This window comes from Lontra canadensis, unplaced genomic scaffold (genome assembly GCF_010015895.1).
Source record: "Lontra canadensis isolate GAN:19392208 unplaced genomic scaffold, GSC_riverotter_1.0 scaffold7, whole genome shotgun sequence".
NCBI lineage: Eukaryota > Metazoa > Chordata > Mammalia > Carnivora > Mustelidae > Lontra > Lontra canadensis.
In genome coordinates, this window is record NW_022631001.1 from 34,858,036 (window position 1) to 34,882,203 (window position 24,168).

Below are 24,168 nucleotides of genomic sequence, written 5' to 3' on the forward strand. Positions count from 1 at the left end.
TAGAAATGCTAAATAGCAAGAGGATGGGGAAATGTGATATATTTGAATATTTACTTTACTGTAACTAAATTTAAAAAATTTTTAAATTTTGGTAAAATATACATAAAATATACTTAACCAGTTTTAAGTGTACTTTTTTTTTTTTTAAGATTTTATTTATTTATTTGACAGACAGAGATCACAAGTAGGCAGAGAGGCAGGCAGAGAGAGAAGAAGAATAGGCTCCCCGCTGAGCAGAGAGTCCGACGTGGGGCTCGGTTCCAGGACCCTGAGATCATGATGATCTGAGCCAAAGGCAGAGGCTTTAACCAACTGAGCCACCCAGACGCCCCTTAAGTGTACAGTTTGTTAGCATTAAGTACATTTGCATTGTTGTGCTACTCACCATCATCCATCCGCAGACATCTTTTAATCTTGGAAAACTGTACCCATTAGCAATAACTCCCTATTCCCCTACCCTTCCATCCTCACCCCCTCAACCTCTGGCAACTACCATTCTGTTTGAATTCTGTTTGAATTCTAGGTACCTCATATAAGTGGAATCCTACAGTATTTGTTTTTTTTTGTGACAGGCTTATTTCACTTAGTATCATTTCCTCAAACTTCATCCACGTTATAGTTTGTGTCAGTATTGCCATCCTTTTTAAGGTTGAATAATATACCATTGTATCTATGTATATATGTAGACATACACTACACACACACAAACATACATAACACCCTTATAGTCCCTAATATTTAATCCTTTAATATATCTATATCTGTATAAATATTTGCTTCCATCTTTTGGCTGTTAGGAACAATGCTTCTGTGAACATGGGTGTGTAGCTATCTATGAGTCCCTGCTTTCAGTTCTTTTCGTTACATACCTGGAAGAGAAATTGCCAGATCAATGGACAGTTTTAGTGCTCACAGCAGGTCATATATTTGGAAAACTTTTAAGCTGAAATGATGTAAGTTGAATTTTATTTTGCAGCATACTTGTGGATTTGACTAAGAGTTAATGATGTCTAGCTTTTTGTGGAAATAACCCAAGCATCACATTGAGTCAACTCTAAATTATTTTATAGTATAGAGTTTTACACAGTGTGTTGATCGAGCAGTGCTCCAATTACTTATTTAAAATAGCCCTTACACATTACCATAGAATATATCATTTTTAATACAAATGATTTCTTTCCATTATTATCATTTCTGTTTTGAGAACTTCCTTTAACTATTCTTCTAGGGTAGGTTTGCTAACAGCAAATCTTTTAGTTTTCCTTCATCTGAAAATGTCTTTATTTCCCCTTCATTCCTGAAGGATATTTTCACTGACTATAGAATTCTAGCCCGACAATTCTTTTCTTTCAGCTCTTGGAAATATTGTGGAAAATATCTACTTTGGTGATACTTGACAAGAAATCTGCTACATTTGAATTGTTTTGTTTTGTTTTTTAAGAAGTACTTTTTTTTTTTTTAAGATTTTATTTATTTATTTGACAGACAGAGATCACAAGTAGGCAGAGAAGCAGGCAGAGAGAGAGGAGGAAGCAGGTTCCCTGCTGAGCAGAGAGCCCAATGCGGGGCTGGATCCCAGGACCCTGGCATCATGACCTAGGCCTAAGGCAGAGTCTTTAACCCACTGAGCCACCCACGCGCCCCTGAATTGGGTTTTTTTTTGCCTTTGTAGATAAGATGTTGTTTCTATTTTCAAAAGCTTTCTCTTTCTCTCTAGTTTCCAAGGATTTGTCTTATGATATGTCTTGACATGAATTGCTTTGGATTTAATCTGTTTGGGATTCATTCAGCTTCCTGAATATGTAGGCTTATGCCTCTTGCCAAATTTCAGGAGTTTTCAGCCATTATTTCTTCAGTTAGTTTTTCATGTCCACCCCCTTTCCCCTTTCCCTCCAGGACTTGGTTGACATGAATGTTAGTTAGGTCTTTTGTTATGGTCCTGTGGATATTGAGAATGACTTTTTGGGGTCTTTTTTCTTTATTGTTCAGATAAAAATGTCTGCTGTTCTTATCTTCAGGGTCACTGATCCTTTCCCTCCTCATCTGCATTCTGCTATTGCCCACTTAGTGAGTTTTAATTTTAGTTTTTTTGTGATTTCTTTGCTGAGACTTTCTGGTTTTGTTTTGTTTTCATTTGTTTCATGTGTATTTATAATTGTTGAACATTTTTATGACCGCTGCTTTACTATCCTTGTCAGATAATTCCAACATTTGTGTCTTCTTGATGTTGGCATCTGTTGATTCTCTTTTCTCATTCAAGTTGAAATTTTCTTGGTTCTTGGTATGCCAGGTGACTTCAGTTTATCCTGGACATTTGGGGTATATTACGAAACTCTGAATCATACTTAAACATCTGATGTAACAGATGTCTGACACCATGCCAACAGGAGAAAGGGTGTACTCCTTCATTACTGAGAGGTGGGGATGGAAGTCCAGGTTCCTCATCTACCTTAATTTACAGCCTGGGGTGGTGCCTTGTTATTCCTGGGTGGGGATGAAGTTCAGGTTCACCTTAAACTTCTGTGGATACGGGGACAAGGAGAGTCACTTTGTTCTTTTTACCTTGAGGCCTTCACTGATAAAGAAGTGAGGAGGTACTTCTTAACCATTGGGCTGTGATGAAAGTCCCACTGCCCACTTGGTTTTTTTGTAATGCCGCTCTGGTGGAAGAGTGTGGGAGGGAAGGGAGTGCCTTAGACAGTTTAAGAGTGGAAATCTTTTGGACCTTGATGGTAGGAGTGGAGACAGAGTAAGTTATTTTTTTCTTCCCCTGTAATGTTTGGCTGTAATATGATTAGTGTCTAAAAGTTGTGAGACTGTCCCTTTTCTGATCCTTTAGCTAGAGAAATGCAGTCTTATCTTGGGGCATTTTCAGCCTGCTATATTAGGCAAAAAGAAATCCAGGGAATTAACCACCATGTTCTTCATTCTTCGGGTCCTGAGTCTCTACCCAGTCTGCTTCCTCTTCACTTTTCAGTGTCTTCTTATCTTTAATACATAATGCTTTTAGTTGTATTTAGCAGGTGGAATAAAAAGATGTGTATCTATTCCCTTTTGTCCCAGAAATGGAAGTGTTAGCTATTTTAATGTGTAGAATGTTATGTGTGGCCTTAAGATTATAAGTGACATTAATTTTTTTAACCACTATCTAAATGAATACTATTTTCTTTTTGATATCCTTTTAAGAGACTTCCACTCTTCCTTCTGGCCTGTTTTTCCAGATAAATATTACTTGAAGTAGAAGAATCTTACTAGTAGTTTATTATTGTAAGTCTTCTGATTTTTGCTATCTTTAGTTCCTTTAACTGTTTTCCTGTGTGCTACTCTTACATCACCAACAGTCTGCATATTATCTGTTAATGGTACCTGATCTTGATTGTGCTAGTTTTTATTGTTTGTTTTCTGTAGATACATCATTCTGTTTGTTGTACACACTGAGTATCGTTTTTTGAAAATTCCCTAGATATCTTTTCCGTGTGTACTGCTGCCTAGGAAAATTGCTTTTGTTTTCTTATTGTGTACTTGTAATTGAGCAGGTAGGTGTTTTGTCTCTTCTGTTTGAGAGGATAGGAGTAAGCTAACGCTTTAAAAATTTTATTTAATATGTAAGTTGACTAAATTTGGCAAGATTATTTCTTTATGATTTACATATAAATTATAAAAAGAAGTACATGTGCAATGCTAAATATTTGGAAACCCAAAAAACATAAAGGGAAAAAACACCTCTAGCTCTAACCCTCAAAGACAATACTGTTAATACTTTGATATGATTCTTTAATTCTGAAATTTTCCCTTCCTTTTCCTTCACAATATAGACTTTTTTAATTAATTATTTTTATTAACATATAAGGTATTATTTGCCCCAGGGGTGCAGGTCTGTGAATCGTCAGGCTTGAACACTTGAACTCACCATATGCACAATATAGACTCTTAATGTTTTAAGGCTAGCATTGTTTTTCTTCATGTTTTAAGGCTAGCATTGTTTTTTAGCAATATCTTTTGGTTATTTTTTCTTTTCTGCATTTCTCATATAATGTTATTTTTAAATATTTATTTATTTATTTATTTGACAGAGATAAGTAGGCAGAGAGGCAGGCAGAGAGAGAGGAAGGGAAGCAGGCTCCCTGCTTAGCAGAGAGCCTGAAGCGGGCTGGATCCTAGGACCCTGGGATCATGACCTGAGCCAAAGGCAGAGGCTTCAACCCACTGAGCCACCCAGGCACCCCTCATATAATGTTATTTTTAAAGACTGCATAGTATCCCATTGCATGTATTTATTATAATTTTCCTATAAATTATTTTCTTTTTTGGCTAGACAGCTTTTGGTAGGTTCTTATATTTACAGTAACATTCTGCTGAGTATCCTTTTATATTCACATCTGTGCATTCATTGACTAAACCCTTGGATGGATTCTTAAAGGTAGAATTGGTGGATTATCACCTATGTCTAGTCACTTTTTGGATGAAAAGAATGGGTTTATTTCTACTTAAAATTTTTGTTTTGGCCATATCTATTGAGATAGGTTTTAAATTGATACTTTTTATTGTATTAACTATTCCTTAGATTTTTCTTTAAATTTGATCATCTTTATTCGTGGCTTTGTCTAGGTAATTACTTAAAATGTTGAATACAACAGGACCAAAGATAGATAATCTTTTGGCATAATTTTTTAGTTATGGTTTCAATTAAGAGTTATAATTGTTAAGGTACATTTTATGCGTATCAGTGTTTTGGGTGACTTTGTCAGTGTGCTTTTTTTAAGGTCAAGATTTTTTGCGTCTTTCATGTATGTTGATTTATCAGTCCTACTGTCAAAAATAAGTAAGATGTGGGGTGCCTGGGTGGCTCATTTGGTTACGTGTCTGACTCTTGTTTTTGGCTCAGAGCATGATCTTAGGGTCGTGAGATAGAGCGTGGAGCCTGCTTAAGATTCCCTCTCTCTCCCCCCTTCTCCCTCTGCTCCTCCCTTCCCCCTGCTTCCGAGTGTACATTCTCTCGGAGAAAATATTTTATTTTTTAATTTAAATTCAATTAGCCAAGATGTAGAACATCATAAATATAGATGTAGAGTTCAGTAATTCATCAGTTGCATACAACACCCAGTGCTCATCACATCATGTGCACTCCCTAATGCTCGTCACCCAGTTACCCTATTCTCCCCACTGACCTCCCCTCTAAATAAGATATGTTTTAAAATAAGTAAGATGTGCATTGTTCATGGTAAATTAATTTAAACTTAGTCATCTGTTTTGTTCCTATTTTGATTTTATTATGAAGAATAGAATACAAAAAATGAATATATTAAGTACAGTGTAAAGAATAATAACAAAATACCCAGGCATCTTTTTCAGAATAGAAAACATTACCAGTACCACAGAAGTACTGTGTAACTCACTTCTCAGTTGGGTCCCTGCCTCTACCACCATTCTAAATTTTTGATAACCATGTTTTTCTTTGTTTCACTACCTGCTATGTTAATAAACAATAATATGGCTACTTTGTATATTTTTGAGCTTTATGTGAATTAGAATGATTTTGTGGCTGTTAATCTGTATCACACATTTTGCTGGGACTTGGCTCTTTTACTTTGTTTTTGAGATACTTCCATGTTAACATAGGTAATAGTTCATTCATTTTGATTGTTACATAATCTTCTGTTCTATGAATATACTACAGTTTATCATTGAAGGACATTTAGGATGCTTACAGTTTTGTGCCATTTTGAGAAATGGTACTATAACATTTCTGAACATATCTCTTGTTACTTGGGGGCAAGAGTTTCTTTAGGAGGTAGATGATGGCTGGCTGGCTTGGCTGGCCACTTATAGATAGATCAGATATAGATAGATCGATCAAATATAGATAGATAGATAGATAGATAGATAGATATAGATAGATCAGATATAGATAGATCGATCAAATATAGATAGATAGATAGATAGATAGATAGATGGATGCTCCTAGTGATGAGATTGATGGAATGTAGGATAAACATTTTCAGATTTATAAGTTATGTCAAAACTGTTTTCCCAAGGGTTCCATTAGTTTACATCCCCACTAACGGTAAGTGAGAGTTGTTGGTTTTAGTCTTTTTCACTTACTAATAATACTGTGCATTGAAAAAATTCTTTGTGAGCTAATTCTTTTCTGAGAATGAAAATCTCCTGTTCGTGTCTTTGGCCATTTTTCCATTTGATTGTCTTTCTGTATTGATTTGTGGAATTTATTATTATCTTTGGATACCAGCTCTAGTTGTATTTGTTTTAAATGTCCTTTCCCAATTTGTTGTTTATTTTTCACCCTTTTAATTTTTTAAAATTGAGAAGTCCGAAATTGATTGTAATCAGTCTTATTCTGTGTGTGTGTGTGTGTGTGTGTGTGTGTGTGTTTAAAGGTTTTATTTATTTATTTGACAGAGACACAGAGAGGGAACACAAGCAGGAGGGGGAGTGAGAGAGGGAGAATCAGGCTTCCCGCCGAGTAGGGAGCCTGATATAGGGCTCAACCCCAGGACTCTGGGATCATGAGCTGAAGGCAGATGACTTAACAACTGAGCCACCTATGCGCCCCTCTTTTTGTGTTTTTTATTTACTTAAAATTTTTCTTTCTTATCCTAAGATTTTAAAAGTTATATTACCTTTTAAAGGATGTATTGTGGGGTGCCTGGTTGGCTCAGTCTGTTAAGTGTTGTATTCTTGGGACGCCTGGGTGGCTCAGTTGGTTAAGCAGCTGCCTTCGGCTCAGGTCATGATCCCAGCGTCCTGGGATCGAGTCCCACATCGGGCTCCTTGCTCATCAGGGAGCCTGCTTCTCCCTCTGCCTCTGCCTGCCATTCTGTCTGCCTGTGCTCGCTCTCTCTCCCTCTCTCTCTCTGACAAATAAATAAAATCTTAAAAAAAAAAAAAAGTGTTGTATTCTTGATCTCAGGGTTGTGAGATTGAGCCCTGTGTCAGGCTCCACGTTGGGCATGGGGATTGCTTGGGATTCTCTTTCTCCCTCATCCTCTGTCCCCCCCAACCCCCTCTAAAAAATTTAAGTAAGTGAAGTGTTTATAGTTTTGGCTTTCTTATTTGGGCTTTTAATTCACCTGGAATTATTTTTTTTAATGAGGTATGCACCAATTTTCTCTGGGTTCCTTTTTCTGTGTATACCTATGTATCCCAAGATCATTTACTGAAAAGTTTATTCTTTCTTTAGTCAAATATATATATATGTATATGTATGTATACATATATATATGTATGTCTGTATGTATCTGGCTCTGTTTCAGAGATAACATGCTATACCAATACCACCATTCTAATTCCTATAGTTTCTTATTAATTTTTAATTTTTAGTATTTGGTAGGACAAGCCCCTCAGCCTTGTTATACAGGAGTGTCTTGGCTATTCTTGTAACTTTGTACATTCATACAGATTTCAGACTTAGTCACCCCATACCTCCAGTAAATACACACACACATACACGCGCGTGCGCGCGCATAGTTGGAATTTTGATTGCAATTACACTGAACCTATAAATTGGTTTAGGGAAAGTTGACTCTTTACAATATTGAGTCTTCCAGTTGATAAACATGATACGTGTTTCATTAATCTTACCATTTATTCAGATCTTATTAATTTCTTACAAAGAGATTTTATAATTTTTCCATAAAAATCTTTAAAAGTTTTGGTTACTTCTATTTCTGAGTATTTTGCATTTTAAGATGCTATTGTAAATGGTATTTTATTGGATTTTAAATTTATTGCTGACATGTTTTGTTAATGACATAGTCACTTTCATAAGCTATTATTGATAGTAATAATTTATATGTAAATATTTGGGTTTTCTAGGTAGACAATCATGGCATCTGTGTATAATGACCATATTCTTTCTTTCTAATCCATTTAGGTTGTTTTTCATTTTCTTGCTTATTGTACTGTGCCTCCATTACAATGTTGATCACAGGTAGTGACTAGTGTGCAACCTTGTTTTCTTCCTAAAGTGAAAGCTTTCAGCATTTCATCATTAACTATGTTTGCTGTAAAATTTTGTGGATGCATCTTACTAAGTTAAGGAGAATCTCCTATTTTGTTATGCCATTATCATGAAAAGATGTTTAATTTTTTTTCAAATTGCTTTTCTGTATTGTATGTATTCTCTCAATCTGTTACAGTATGGCATTATATAAATTGATATTTCCAATGTTAAATGGACATAGTTATGATATATTAAGCTTTAACATATTGCTGGATTTAATTTCCTAAAACTTTTTTTCAGACTTTTGCAGTTGTTTTCATAAGTGACATGGTTTATAATTTTTCTTTCTTATATTGGTCTTCTTAAAGTTTACTATTACACCAGCCTCCTGTGATTTAGAGAGCATCCCTCATCCATAACTGTGAACATTTTCTGTAAAAGTTGAATTATCTTTGAGTATTTGGGAAATATCCAGGTCTGGAATTTTTTTCTGTTACTAGAGTCTTAACTACTGATTCAATGTGTTTAATGGGTTAGGACATTTGTGGTTTTCTTTATTTCTGGGAGTTTATCCATTTTATTATGTTTTCCAGATATGCTGATTTGCAGATATTTCCTACTATTTCATGGATTGACTTCTTGCTCTATTGCCCTTTGATACACAAAAGTTAAATTTTGATGAAATCCAGTTTATCTCTTTTTGTTGTTGTCTCTGCTTTTGGTATCATAGCCAAGAAATCATTGCCATCCCCAAAGTTATGAAGCTTTTCTGTTGTTTTCTTTTAAGAGTTTTATAGTTTTAGCTCTTACATTTAGTTTTTTGATCCATTTTGAGTTAATTTGGTAGGCATTTCTTTTTATATTTCACTTCCTTTGTTAAAGAGAAAATAATTAACTCTGGGACCAGAGTTGTAAACATTGAGTAGAAAGCGTACTGCCCAGGAGGGAACCAAATCCAGTATAAGAGGTGCAAGTGCAAGTAAGACTCAAGGCCCAGGAGAGTGAAAATGGCCGTTTTTTAAAGATAAAATCCGTGAGTAGTCTCCATCCCATATTAGATAAGCAAAGTCTCTGCATACCTCTGATTTGCTGGCAATATACGAACTAACTGTTTGGCATTGTACATTTATTGAGTTTGTGGTGGTTTTTCCAGAAAATTGTTTTCATGGTGGACATGATTATGGTGCCAGATGATTGTGGCACTACAGTAGTAGTTTAGTAGAAATTAGGTAAGCTTCATTGTCATCAGCCTAGGTGGCCCAATCAGAATTCATTACCTTCCCTCTAGGATCACTTTTCTTTCTGCCTGTAATACTTTTTTTTGAGGGGTTACTGTGAAATACAATTCTCCATATTATAAATAGAAAGACAGGAAACATGGTGTCTTTCTTCATGTCTTTCAGTAAAGTTCTAAAGTATGTGATGCCCCAAACTTCTGTAGCTTTTTGTGATGATGAGGATCCAAGCCTCTTAGGGGTCTATGAATTGACCTGCCTCAAGTGAGTGATTCTCACTTGTAGTCTCATGTGTTTGCAGTCAGGTGTTTACTGGGATTTCAACCCTCAGAAAAAATTCTTGGGTGAGAAAAAACGTTGATTACCTCGGCAGAGGAAGTGGTGAAGAAGGAAGAGAATACTATTTTTAAAATTTCTTTAACAAGGATCTACTGATCACAAAAACTCTGCTTTTGCATTCCTGAAAGACACTTGCTATATCTGGGCTAACAGTTGTTTGGTTCTGTTTTTCTTCTCCAGAACATTAAAGGTGTGCTTAACTTCTGGTTTCCATTTCTCCTGTTGAGAAATCAGGTGTCAGTCTAATTATTGTTTATTTTAAGGTAATCTGTCATTTTTCTGGCTGCATTTAAACTATTTTTATTTCTTTTGCTTAACATTTGTTGGGTTTCTCCAGTCTGATTTTGCAATCAGTTCTTGTAAATTCTTAGCCATTATCTACTTAAATATTCCCTCTACTTCCATTCTTTTCTCCTGAATGTATATTAGATCTTCTTACTATATCCTTCATATCTCTTAATGCCCTCATGTTTTACATCTCTCTGTCAGTAAAAGTTGAGGAAATTTTAGTTCTGATGTGGCGTTCATTAATTCTTTTTTCAAGTGTTTTAAATACACTGCTAGACTTCATGTTTTTAATTTCTGCTGTATTCTTTTCTAAGAATCTTGTTCAGTACTTTTAAAAGCCTGCTGATTGCTAACATCTACTTACAGTTTCAAAGCTCTCTTTTATTTCTTGAAGCATATTAAACATAATCTTACATAATGTGACTGGTAGTTTCAATATTGAAACTTTTCATGTGTGTCATCTGCTGTATTTGCTCACTCTCACTCGTGGTACCTTTTTCCTTATGTAATTAGTGATTTAAAAAACAATTTGAGCTGTTCTTCTTTTAGAATTATGAAAAAATTTTTTGAAGATTTTATTTATTTATTTGACAGAGAAAGAGAGATCACAAGTAGGCAGAGAGGCAGGCAGAGAGAGGGGGAAGCAGGTTCCCCGCTGAGCAGAGAGCCTGATGCGGGCCTCAATCCCAGGACCCTGAGATCATTACCTGAGCCGAAGGCAGAGGCTTAACCCACTGAGCCACCCAGGCGCCCAGAATTATGAATATTTTTATGGAAATAATTTGAGCTTTGGGATACAGGTGGGTTCTCCAGAAAAAAAAAAAAAATGATTGTTTCTGTCATTTATTTGGGAATACTACTATTTTAGAACCATTTTCAGTGTAATTCTTGGCTTGGAGTTTTTCATACCACCCAGACAGTGTGAATTGGAGCCGCAAATCAGTATGAAGGCCAACTTGTGACTACACATTCTCAGGAGTAGCCACTCCACATTCTACCTCCATTCAGTGTCAAGGTTTAAAATAAGCAATTCTCTTTGTCTATGTAAGAGAGAGGGAGAAGAGTAGTATAAAACTACTAATAAGTAGGACTTACTATTTTTTAAATTAACCTTTTTATTTTGAGATAACTGTAGACTCAGTTATACATAATTGAGATAACCATACTCTTTACCCTGTTTCTCCCACTAGTAGCATCTTATAAAACTATAGTACAGGGTGCCTGGGTGGCTCAGTGGTTTAGAGCCTCTGCCTACAGTTCAGGTCATGATCCCAGGTTCCTGGGATCGAGCCCCACATCGAGCTCTCTGCTCAGCAGGGGACCTCCTTCCTCCTCTCTCTCTGCCTGCCTCTCTGCTTACTTGTGATCTCAGTCTGCCAAATAAATGAATGAAATCTTTAAAAAAAAAAAAAACACTATAATACAATATCACAACCAAGATATTGTCATCGATACAGCCAAGATACAGAACATTTTCATCTTCATAAGGATTTCTCATGTTGCCCTTTTATAACCTCATCCACTTCCCACTGCCAAGCCCTCTTTAATCTCACGCAGTTAGTAATTTGTTCTCCATTTTTGTACTTGGTCATTTAAAAAAATGTTGTGTAAATGAGACTTACTGTATACAGACCTTCAGACTTGGCTTTTTAGACTTAATATATGTTTCTCAGGAGTTTATCCAGGTTTTTGCATGGAATCAGCAGATTCCTTTTAATTAGTAATATATCCATGGTATGGATGTGCCACAGGTTGTTTAGCCATTTAGCTATTTAAGTACTTCTGGATTGTTTGCAGTTTCTGACTGTTAATGAATAAAGCTGCTGTAAAAACTGAAGTGTAGGTTCTTGTATGAATGTAATTCTTCGTTTCTCTGTGATAATTGTTGAACAGGGCAGTCGCTGTTTTGTATGGTAGTTGCATCATTAGTTTTTGAGAAATTACCAAACTAGAGTAGCCGTACCATTTGATATTCCCACCAGGAAAAGTACGCAGGATCCAAGTTTTCTGCATCCTTGGCAGCATTTGAAGTTAGCACTATTGTAGATTTCAGCCCTTCCGGTGAGTGGGCGGCACTACCTCATTATGGTTTTAATTCTCATTTCCCTAATGGCTGGTGATGTTGACTATCTTTTCATGTGCTCATTTGTTACCTGTTATGCCCTTTGTTGAAATGTCTCACGATTTTTCCTTAGGTTCTAATTTGGGGGGGGGTAGTTAGGTGCTCAGAGTTCTTTATAGTCTAGATATGAGTTCTTTGTCAGTTATGTTGTTTGAAATACTTCCTCCCAGTCCGTAAGCTTGTCTTTTCATCCATACAGAGTCTTTGTAAAATAGGCTTTTTCAACTTTGATGACATTTATCAAATTTTCCTACTATAGATCATGCTTTTGATATCATCTGAGAACTCTGCCTAGCCTTAGCTTTGGAAGATTTTCTCGTTTTTTTCTCCCTAAAAGTTTTATAGTTTTAAATGTTTATGATCCATACTCAGTTAATTTTTATATAAGGTAATAGGTTGAGGATTATTATTTTTTTTTTGCATATGGATGGCCATTTGTTCCAGTATTGTTTATTAAAAAGACTATCTTTCCTCCATTGAGTTGTTTTTGTATCTAGTCAGGAATCAGTTGTGCATATTTGTGTCCCTCTCTGTTTTCTGTTGATCTGTAGTACTATACAGTGAGTCTTGAAATTGGGTAGACTGATTTCTCCCACTTTGTTCCTTTGGCTATTTTAGCTTCTTTGCCTTTCTGTATAAATTTTAGAATAATCTTGTCTGGATCTTCAAAAAAACTTACTGGCATTTTCATAGGGCTTGTTTTGAAACTGTGTATCTATTTGGGGAGAATTGGAAATTTTTAGTATGTTGAATCTTCCAGTTTAAGAAGATATCATATTTCTCTGTTTGTATTCAGATTTTCTATTAATCCCATTGTGAGCAGAGAACACTCTCTATAGGATTTCAGTTCTTTTAAATTTAAGTTTATTTTATGGCCCAGAATGTGGTCTGTCTTGGTATGTGTTCCATGCACATTGGAAGAGAAAGTGTATTCCGTACTTGTCAGTTGAAATGTTTTTTAAATGTTTAAATGTTGATTAAATCTTCTTGGTTGATGGTACTATTTTTTTCTATATCTTTGCTGATTTTCTTTGTAGTTGTTTTAGCAATTGTGAAGAGAGAGGTGTTGAAATCTAACTATAATTGTAGATTTACTTCTTTTTGTTTTACTTCACACAAGTTTTGACTTCACACATTTTGCTACTCTGGTTTATACACATGTAGGATTGCTGTCTTCTTGGTGCGCAGACTCTTTTATCATAATTATGTAATTTTTTTTCTGTGTCTGATAATTTTCTTTGTTCTGAAGTCTACTTTATCCGATACTAAGTTTTTTAAAATAACTCTTGCTCTTGATTAATGATTGCATAGTATGTGGTTTCTTTCTTTTGCTTTCATATAAAGTACTTTATTTGATATATATGATAAGTAAGTACTTAAAATATTTTATATATCATATATTTGAAAATATATATTACGTGTGTGTGTGTGTAATATGTGTGTGTGTAGGGATGGTGAGTTTCTTAGAGATAGCATATTGTTGGGTCATGTTTTTTAATCCACACTGCCAATATCTATCTTTTAGTTGATATATTTAGATATTTTATATTTAATGTAATGATTAATATGTTAGAGTTAAGTCAGTCATTTAATTTTGTGTTTTCTGTTCTCTGGGTTTCATTTTCCTGTTGTCTTTTACTTGCATTCCTTTGCATTGTTTGAACTTTTTTTAAAATTCCATTTTGGGGTGGCGCCTGGGTGGCTCAGTGGGTTAAAGCCTCTGCTTTCGGCTCAGGTCATGATCCCAGGGTCCTGGGATCGAGCCCCACATCGGGCTCTCTGCTCGGCGGGGAGCCTGCTTCCTCCTCTCTCTGACTGCTTCTCTGCTTACTTGTAATCTCTGTCTGTCAAATAAATAAATAAAATCTTTAAAAAAAAAATTCCATTTTGGTTTATCTATAGTGATTTTGATTATATCCTTTATGATAGCTTTTTTAGTGATTCCTCTGGTTATTACTTACATATACCAACTTACCACAGTCTACTGGTGTCATTATTTTATCAGTTCAGTTGAAATGCAGAATCCTTACTCCTTTATGTCTGTTTGTCTTTCTTTGTTTATAATATAATGGTGTCAGGTATTTCTTCTACATATCTGTAACCATATCAAGCAGTTTTTTCATTTTTATGTCAACTGTCAAATATTTAATAAAAACTCAAGAGGAGAAGGAAAGTGTATGGTAGCTGCCTTATTTTGCATACTGTCTCCTTTCTTCCTTCCTGATGTTCTGAGGTTCTTCTATCATTTCCTTTTTGTTTAGAGAAATTCCTTTATCTATTCCATTAGAGTAGTTTTACTGGAGACAAATTCTTTTAGTTTTCCTTTATCTAAGAGTGTCTTGAATTCTGATTGATTACTGAAGCACTTTCTGGATCATTCCTGAAGGACCTTTTTTTCCCATTTATGATTCTGGGTTAACCATTATTTTCTATAAACACCTGAAAAATATTGTGCAACTTCCTTTTGGGCTTTATGGGTTCTGTTCCACTTTTTTTTTGTTTGTTTGTTTGTGTATATGTTATTTGTTCCTCTCTGTTTCTCTCTCTCTCTCTTTTTTTTTTTTTTTTTTTTAAATTTAAGTATAGTTGACACAATGTTTCTTTAGTTCCAGGGGTACGACATAGTGATTTTGACAAGTTTATGCATTATGCTGTATCACCACAAGTGTAGCTACCATCTGTCCCCATACATTGCTGTTACAGTATCATTGACTGTATTCCTTATGCTGTGCTTTGTATTCCTGTGATTTACTCATTCCATAACTGGAAGCATGTATCTTCCACTCCCCACAATAAAATGGGTAAACCATTTTGCTTACTCTCCCACCTCCCTCCCCTCTGTAAGCCATCAGTTCTCTGTATTTTTAGGTCTGACATGGCTTTTTGCTTGTTTATTTATTTTTTTAAGATTCCACTTTGTCTTTCTTAGTCTGACTTATTTCACTTAGCATAATGCTCTCTAGGTTTATGCATGTTGTCTCAAATTATGCAATATCATCAAACAAAACACTAATACAAAAAGATACGTGCATCCCTTTGTTTGTTGCAGTTATTTACATTAGCCAAGGTGTGGAAACAACCTAAGTGCCCATCAATAGATGAATGGATAAAGATGTGGGGGTGTGTGTGTGTGTGTGTGCACACGCATACACGTGTGTATGTGTGTGTACACAGGAATATTATGAAACCATAGGAAAGATGAAATGTCTCATTTTTTATATTTCTTTTGCTTTATTTTCAGGTTTATTAATCTTTTATTCAGTACCTCGTCTGTTAATCCTATCCATTATGTCATTCATCTCAGATATTGAACTTTTTCATTCTTAGAAATTTGAGTTGGGGGACGCTTGGGTGGCTCAGTTGGTTAAGCCGCTGCCTTAGGCTCAGGTCATGATCAGGATCCTGGGATCAAGTCCCACATCGGGCTCCTTGTTCAGCAGGAAGCCTGCTTCCTTCTCTGCCTCTGCCTGCCACTCTGCCTGCTTGTGCACTCTCTCTCTCTCTCTCTCTCTCACACACACACACACACACACAAATAAATAAATACAATATTAAAAAAAATTTTTTTTTGAGTTTGATCTTTTTACTGTCTTCCATCTTTTTTCTTAACATACTCATCTGCTTTTTTTTCTTTTAGATTTTATTTTATTTTATTTTAAATAATCTGTACACCCATTGTGGGGCTTGAACTCATGACCCTGAGGTCAGGAGTCACATAGTCACTGACCTAGCCAGCTGATGTCCCCCTTATCTACTGTCTTCAAATATAGAACATAGTTATAAACATTTTATATTCTTGTCTACTAATTCTATCATCTGTATCAATTCTGAGTTGGTTTTTATTGATTGATCCATAATAGTTTACTGCTTTTTTACATGCCTATTTATGTTTGTTTGGCTATCAGACATTGTGAATTAGACCGTGATGGGTGCTGGGTATTTTTTATTCCCTTAAGCGTGTTCTTGAGCTTTGTTCTTGACTGCACTTAATTTACTTGTCAATAGTTTGATCTTCTTGCCTTTGTGAGATTGGGTCAGAGTAGTCTGTAGACTAAGACTAATTTGGTCCTACTACTGAGACAGTACTCCTTGAGTTCTCTTATCTGATGCCTTGTGTATTATAGTTTTTTCATTCTGGCTGGTGGGCACTGAAACGAGCTGCGAGGGTTCTTTCCTATGGCTCCTTCCCCAGCCTCAGGTAGTTGTTCACATGCACTTGCTGTTAACTACTTCGCCAAATACTCAAGGAGAGTCCTGCTACAGACCTCTGGAGCTTCCTGTTCGCACAGCTTTCCTTTCTTCAGTATTCTGCTCTGTAAATTTTAGCTGAATTGAGGCTCTCGGACTCCTACCTCATCTCTTCAACTCAGAAAATTGCTGGACTCTACCTAAATTCTCCCTCCCTGCACTGTAGTCTGGAAGGTAGCTCATCATGTTTGTTTTGCCTTCACAGTGATCACTGCCCTGTGTTGCTTGTTTAATGCTATCAAAAATTATTTTTTTCATATATTTCGTGTAGTTTTTTAGTTGTCTAAGATGGGGAGGGTAAGTCCAGTCTGTTATTTCATCTTGGCTCATAATGGAAGTTTCTTGGAGATAGACAATAAACAAGTAAAATTTAAACATATCAAGTGGCCAAAAATTCTATGGGGGAACCTGAAGCAAGGAAGGGCGATGTAAATTATCAAGAGGATTGTAATTTTAAAAGAATGATGTGAAACAGACCAAATTAAGAAATGGACTGTTCTGATTATCATCTGCTGTATAACAGTCTGCTCCCAAACTTAGTGACTTTTGCTCAAGAATATGCAAGTTAGGAAAGGCTAGGCTGGGACTGCTCATTTCCGCTCAGTTAGGCGTCACTTGGGCAGCTAAAAGGTTGGGGACTGGAATCATCTGAATGTTTTGTCACATGTATGGTGGTTCATGCTGGTTGCCAGCTGGGATCTCATTTGGGCTGTGGCTAGAACATCTACACATGAATTTCCTATGTGGCTGCTTGGCTGCCACACAGCATTGTGGCCATGTTCCAAGGGCAAGCATCTGATAGAGAGCCAGGAAGAAGCTGTGTTCCCCTTTCTACCCTGGTCTTGAAAGTCATGTTGTATATCGCAGGAGGTCACTAAGACTGACCCATAGTTAAGGGGACTGGAATTAGACTCCTGTTCTTGCTGGGAGGCATGTCAAAGAATCTGTAGACATACTTTGAAGCCATTGCAATGATACTTGAACAAAGGAAGTAAGGACATCCAGAGGAAGAACATTCTGGGTAGAATGGACAGAAATGCAAAGACTCTGAGGTTGGTGGATACCTGATGGCTTAGATTTGTTTATGATTGAGTTCCCACTGTAAAATGGCAGCTCCCTGAGGGCAAGGGCTTTGTTTACTGCTATTTTCTGAGCAACTAGTTGGTTGACAGATAGTTGCAGTTCAGTTCTTATTTGTGGAAGAGATAGCCTTTTGGGACCATGTATTAAAAATCCTAAAAATGAGTATATAACCTTTGATCTAGTAATTCTTTGGGAAATTATCCTTAGGAAGAAAATTCTATGCTAAGCAAAGATGTAGTAAAAATTTGAAGGTGTCTAAATGCCCATTAATAACCGGTCAGTTAAATGAATTATGGTTTTCTATATAATGGAATGCTACATAGAAAGTAAAAACTAAACATTTCATTTAAAAGTAAAAACACTTTCAGAGCAGAATTCAAATGATGGTGTACAGAGTGATCTTATTTGGTTAATAATTAACAGTCTCCCTAATAAATACATGCACAGAATGGAGAGAGATCTGGTAGGATGTATATCAAATTGTTAATAATTGCTGTAGGGGTTATTTTAGAGTTGCTTGTTAAAAGTTATGTACTGCTATAATAAAAGAAATATATTTCTTTTTTCTTTTAAGAGAGGGGTTTTGTTGTTGTTGTTGTTGTTGTTGTTTTGACAGAGAGAGATCACAAGTAGGCAAAGAGGCAGGCAGAGAGAGGGGGGGAAGCAGATTCTCTGCTGAGCAGAGAGCCAGATGTGGGGCTGGATCCCAGGACCTTGAGATCATAACCTGAGCCGAAGGCAGGGGCTTAACCCACTGAGCTACCCAGGCACCCCCAAAGAAATATATTTCTATTGTAAAAGCAAATAGTGGAAATTTTTTTTTATAAATAATAGTATCCAAGTTACTGTGAGTAATAAAAACCTTTTAAAATAATACATTGGTCTGTCTTTTTATTAATTAAGGTGAGGGAAAATGAGATTTGTACAGGAAAAAGTATGAAATGATGTAAAACCAAGATTTTTCAGAGATTATCTCTTGATTATAGGTTATGTTTATTTCCTTTTGCATATTTCTGTATTTCCTCAATCGGAAAAATAAGCTCGTCTCATAATATGGAAAATATTTACATTAAGAAAATAGCTGTAGGTAATAGTGTTAAGCAGCCTTACTTGAAGATTATTAATCATGTGGAAAATTCCAAATTTACAAACCAGCTAAATCAGGGATCTCAAGATTTCCCCGCAAAATTCCTTTAATGGACTCTAAATATTATGTGACTTAGGAAGAGAAAGACAAATACTGTCTGATCTCACTTACTTGTGGAATCTAAAAAGAAAAAAAGAGCTCATGGAAACAAACTGTTGTTTGCCAGAGGAAGAGGGTAGAGGAAATAGGTGAAGGTGGTCAAAATGCATAGACTCCCAGATGTAAGATAAGTAAGTCCTGGGTATGTCATGGGCAGCGCGGTGACTGTAGTAGGTACTGCACTATGTATTCGAAAGTTGCTAAGAGAGTAGGTCTTAAAAGTTGTCACCACTAGGAGAAAAACATTGTCACTGTGTGAAATGATGAATGTTAATTATGCTTATTGGGTAATCATTTTGCAATGTTTACAAACCTTTATGTTGTATACTTCAAATTATTACAGTGTTAGGTGTTAATTATATGTCAGTAAAACTGGAAAAAATATGTGGCTTAGAACATTTGATTTACACGTAATTCTAAAGCTACTACTCTTTGTTAAAATGTGGGGGTTTTTTTCCCGTGCTAATATTAATCTTTATCACTGTAGCACGGGTTCTCAGTAACCTTACAAGAGTAATTGAGCCTAAGGTAAAATTTACAAATGTAGTTTACGAATAAAATCCTAGGTGATGTGCTACTGTAATACATATTTGTTGCAAAAATGTCTTAAGCTTAATTGTTCTCATTTCACTGTCTTACCTCTTTATTTTAAAGAAATAATTTGTAATTCATTTTGTTCTTATATACCATAGGATGTGTTTTGGAGGTGCAGACAAAATATCTTTGATGAAATGAAGAAGAAATTTTTACAGGTAGACTGCTGATGTAATTGCTTTAGTATGATAATCAGCAGAACAAGTAACAGCATGTTAGTATTTTTATTTAATAACAAGGCATGTCTTAAGTTTTATGCTTGTTTGGCTTATTTTATTTCTACCTGATTTTAATAAGAAGAAAGTCACCTTAAATGAATGTGTCTAGATAGTCCCTTGTTTTTAACATGTGAGTGAGGGAGAAAACATATAAAAACTATACGACCCTTTGTTTTGACTTTCAGATATGGTTGTTGTTTTTTATACAGATATATTTTCATTTTCTGAAGTATTAATAATGCTGGAATGAAATCATTTAATAACTTACAAAGTCAAATCCCAAAAATCTTACTTTAATAATTAAAACTATTACCTTTCCAGCAGCCTGAATGCACTATGAAACTAAACTTTGTGATGTGTAGCGTCCTATTCTAATTTTTACTTAATACCTCATATTCCTCAGGTCCCTTCAACTCTGTAGTTTTCTTCAAGGTGCTTCCTCTGATCTCTTGCCTTCTTTAAGTGATCTATGGCATGAGACCACTTAGGAAAAGATAATATAACATTGTGGAGTTTGATGGATGGGGAGGGGGTAATAGAATGAATTGGAAGGAGGATCTTAAAAATAAAAAAAATTTTTAAATGTAAGTTAGGACTTCCTTCACTGCCCCAGTTATTGTCACTTGCTAAAGTAAAAATGCAAATCTGAATGAGGTTGATAAATTTAACAAATTTCAATCAGCAAAAATAGTCAACATTCCCTAGTTCTCTTTTTAACCTATGGCAGTATTAGCTGTGGATGACCAGAGGGTAATGTGCTAAGACTGATCTTCTTACTCCTAGCAGCTCCTGTATCAAGAAGTAGATGAAATGTTTGTGCATGTGTGTTAAGTTTGCAGCCACAATACTAATCTTTGTAAAAACGCTGAAAAGAAGGAAGTCTTAAAAGAAAATGCATTGACTATTAAATTTAGAGGTAAAGAGGTCCCTTTGTAATGTTTTAAAATTCTTTATATTAGTTTTTTTCTTAGAAAAAAATCTGAAGTTTGGTAATTTGAATTTGGCTTGATATTGTTTTCTGCATGCTAATACCATTCTGAATGTATGCCATCAGTTATACACACTGCCTTTTAAATAAATACCGAGGAAGTGTTTTTTTCTGAAACAAGAATTATGGTGCTAATTTTAGAGAACTCAGATTTGAACTTAAAACTATTAGGAATGCCAGGAAAAGGAGATGACATGACTTAAGAGGTGAACATGCTATCAAGCAGGCTCTGAGATCCCTCAGACAAAACTATCTCATGTCGACCTCTACAGGATGTCCCTAGCAGTGAAACTATATCTTTGTAAGAAAATATACTTAGAGTGCTTTTATCCCACTGTGTTTTACCTGTTATAAATAAGACTGTGGTTTAATCCTTTTTTTCTTTTTTACTCTTTTTTCAAGGATTCTTTCTTCAGACTTTGTTAGGAAATCTAGCTTTGTTTCTGCAGTGAGCATAGATAGGCAGACAGAGCAGTCTCTTAGCATGCACAGTGTTATTGTAACTGCTATTGACTTTCCCCTTATTATCACAAGGGTAATAGTGCTATGAGTTGTCCATAAAATAAATAGTTTTAATTTTATAATTTATGCCTTTTTTATAACTGGCTAGATTTTCTGTGTAGGGAACTCTGTTCTTGCGCAATAGCTCACTTAAGATACATTAAATATTTTCCCAAGTGGAACATGCTTTAGGCTTTTCTAAAACTTTGCATTTATTTTTCTCTTATTTGTTTTCTCTTATTCTTTATGAAACTCTTTGAACTAAAAAATTGTGCTCGCTTCCCTAAATTATGACATATCCTCAGATGTCTTACCTTACTGTTGGGCATAGTATTTAAATGGGCACCCTTCTTCCTACTACCAACACCACCATTACTACATCCTTTCCACCTAGTGCTCAGGTGTGTTTCAATGTGTTTAAATGTATTTTTGTTACCTCTTGCTATGGAACAGTCTAAAACAACTAGTTTATTCATATTTCAGTGGGATGGGATTTGGGCACAGGCTCAGCTGGTTAGTTTCTCTGCTCCATGTAGCATCATCGGGGATCATTATTTCGCTGCATTTAGCTCATGTCTGGCTTTGGATAGAACGTCCAAGATGGCACTCCGGTGTTCCACTAAATGCTTTCTCTCCTTGTGGGTTGTTAGGGCTTCCTTGTAGCATGGTGGTCCCAGGGTAAGTGGAATTTTTTTTTTTTTTTACTCATAAGAGGGAATCTTCTAAGAGGTACAAAAGCAAAAGCTGCTAATTTTTTAAAATCCCACCTTAAATCACACAGTGTCACATCTAGTACATTCTGTTGATCCTAGCTGGTCACTAGACCTGTCCAGATTCATGGGCAAAGGAAAAAGAAAATGAGTGGCAAAGAATTTGTAACTATTTTTCATTTAGCTCAGGGTGATACTGCTTTTCCCTTTGGGCTTAAGTGGAATCAACCAGGTGCAGAGCTCCAAAGAAGAAAGGTAGCTCTGCTATTTTACCAAAAGAAACACCTTTTACATTTAAATGTTTTGTAAATCTGCATGTTTAATATAATATTGTAGAGGGTTTTTTTCTTCTTTTTTTGGAAAACTGTTGTAAAGTTATTGTTATACTTATTGATATCTGAGAATTAAAAAATAATTCTTTTTCTTAGCATTTCCCAGATTGGGGGGATATAAGGGAAGAAAGAGACTTCACATGAGTGTGATTAGTGTTGGCAATAGTGCTATAAAAAATTTAAATATAGTCCATGGATGATAGCCAGATATTAAATTTAAAGTAACAGGCCAGAATGTAGACTATGAAGTAATTAAGATTTATAAGTGACCTTACAGAAGCCTTAGAGCCTTAAAGAAGAGCAGAGCTTTCCACATTTTTGGGTGGAAAGAGAGAAGGTATACGAGTGTGTATACCTTGTGCTGACATATTTGGGGAAAGAACCAGGAATAGCTAATGTTTGGTCATACAGTGTTGCTATATCACTATTCTGATGTATACAGATATATTCTGATGTAAATCAGCACTCCAGATTTCTTAATTCTTTGGTAAGGTAATCTTCCTTGCACCATAAGCTCCAGCCTGAGGTTTGTCTATTTATTTAGTTAATAGTTTTTGATGCAGTGTTCCAAGATTCTTTCTTTATGTACAACACCCAGTATTATCTGAGGTTTTAAAATCTGGCCCTATGGTATTTCATAGCTGGAAATCTTGAATCTACTTCTGAAGTATACTGTTGAAACTATGAAAATGGATCTTCTGTATTTGACATTTATTTTTTCTTAAAGATTTTATTTATTTATTTGACAAGGATCACAAGTAGGCAGAGAGGCAGGCAGAGAGAGGAGGAAGCAGGCTCCATGCTGAGCAGAGAGCCTGATGCGGGGCTTGATCCCAGGACCCTGGGATCATGACCTAAGCCAAAGGCAGAGGCTTTAACCCACTGAGCCACCCAGGCGCCCCTGAAATTTATTTTGAATTGTTCATTCTTTTACTATAAATCAGTTTAAAAAGGCCCACTCTTATGTTTCTCAGTTTAGGATTAAAAGATGTAAAAACAACCGTATGTGTTAATATAACACCTTAGGTTTGTTTTTTTTTTTTAAAGATTTTATTTATTTATTTGACAGAGAGAGGTCACAAGTAGGCAGAGAGGCAAGCAGAGAGAGAGAGAGAGAGAGAGAGAGAGAGAAGCAGGCTCCCCGCTGAGCTGAGAGCCCAATGTGGGACTCTATCCTAGGACCCTGGGATCATGACCTAAGCTGAAAGCAGAGGCTTTAACCCACTGAGCCACTCAGGTGCCCCTGTAACACCTTAAAGTTTTTAGGTGAAGGCTTTTTTCCTCTTTTCTTAGAAGCTTATTAGTAATGTTCTTTTTTATTTTTCTGTTTCTCTAAAAGAAATATATTTTCCTTTTTATTTTTTAGTGGATTTTTGTTTATAATTAAATATTTTGATTTGTCCAAAATACCATGGTAGCCAATCTGTTTTGAACATTACACTTCTTTTGTAGGATTTATTTCTGTTCTAAACTACTTGCATTAACCTTAATTTAAATAATCTCTTGCAAATCCAAAATTATATATAGCAGAAACAAATTATAATTGTATTACTCTACCAAACAAACCAGAAAACCTTGTGGCTATCCTGTCTTCAGCACTAGTCAGTGATAATTATTATTTTAAAATGGGTAATACAGAAGCAACAAAAGGATGGAGTTGATCTTACTGTGAAAGAGAAGGAAAGAAATAAATTATTGCATACAGCACCAGTTTGTACAGGTCATATTTCGGTAAAGCCTATTATGGGGATGGCGAGACATACCCCCAAATCAATGGCTGCTGCACTTCATTTTGAGAGGAAAGAATGAGATTTATAAAATCAGATTTGCATGTTATTCTGGATTGACGGAAGATAAGAAGAGAAAAAGTTAAGCTTCTCCTGAAGGTGTTGTCATAATCTTGTGTAAGATTTTGATTGCTCCAGGCAGAAGTAAGGAGAAAGGGGATGGCTCAAGAAATAATTTTAAAAAGTGGGATTGATAGAATTTGGGGATTATGTGAGGTGAAGAAGAGGAAGGAGATGAGGAAGGTGCCAGAACTCTAGTTTCAGCAGTCAGTGGATAATGGTGCCATTCATAGAGTTTGGCATTATAAGAAAAGGAGGGAAAGAATTTCTTGCATTCAAGTATCTGATGCAGCCTGCTACCACTGTGGAGAATTGAAAAGGAGAGCAGTGTCCTTCAACAGCTTGAAAGGGAAGCCAGATCCTCTCTGAGAAAGTCCCTTTGAAAACTTTTTGTCTTGATAATAAGTTATGTGCTAGATGAAAAAAAAAAAAAGGAGCATTTGTGATCCTAACTTCC

The 24,168-nt window shown here is 35.6% G+C and overlaps 1 protein-coding gene across 4 annotated transcripts in view; it reads left to right on the plus strand.

Moving 5' to 3' along the window:
• Positions 1-24,168, plus strand: part of USP47 (ubiquitin specific peptidase 47) — a 110,677-nt gene that overhangs the window by 19,685 nt on the left and 66,824 nt on the right. For 2 of the 4 annotated variants that reach the window (XM_032853480.1, XM_032853481.1), the window contains exon 2: positions 19,214-19,273. The exons of the other annotated variants lie outside the window; for them this stretch is intronic. In XM_032853480.1, coding sequence (XP_032709371.1) covers positions 19,214-19,273 — 60 coding nt within the window. The remainder of the gene's footprint in view (positions 1-19,213; positions 19,274-24,168) is intronic. 4 annotated transcript variants of the gene reach the window in all.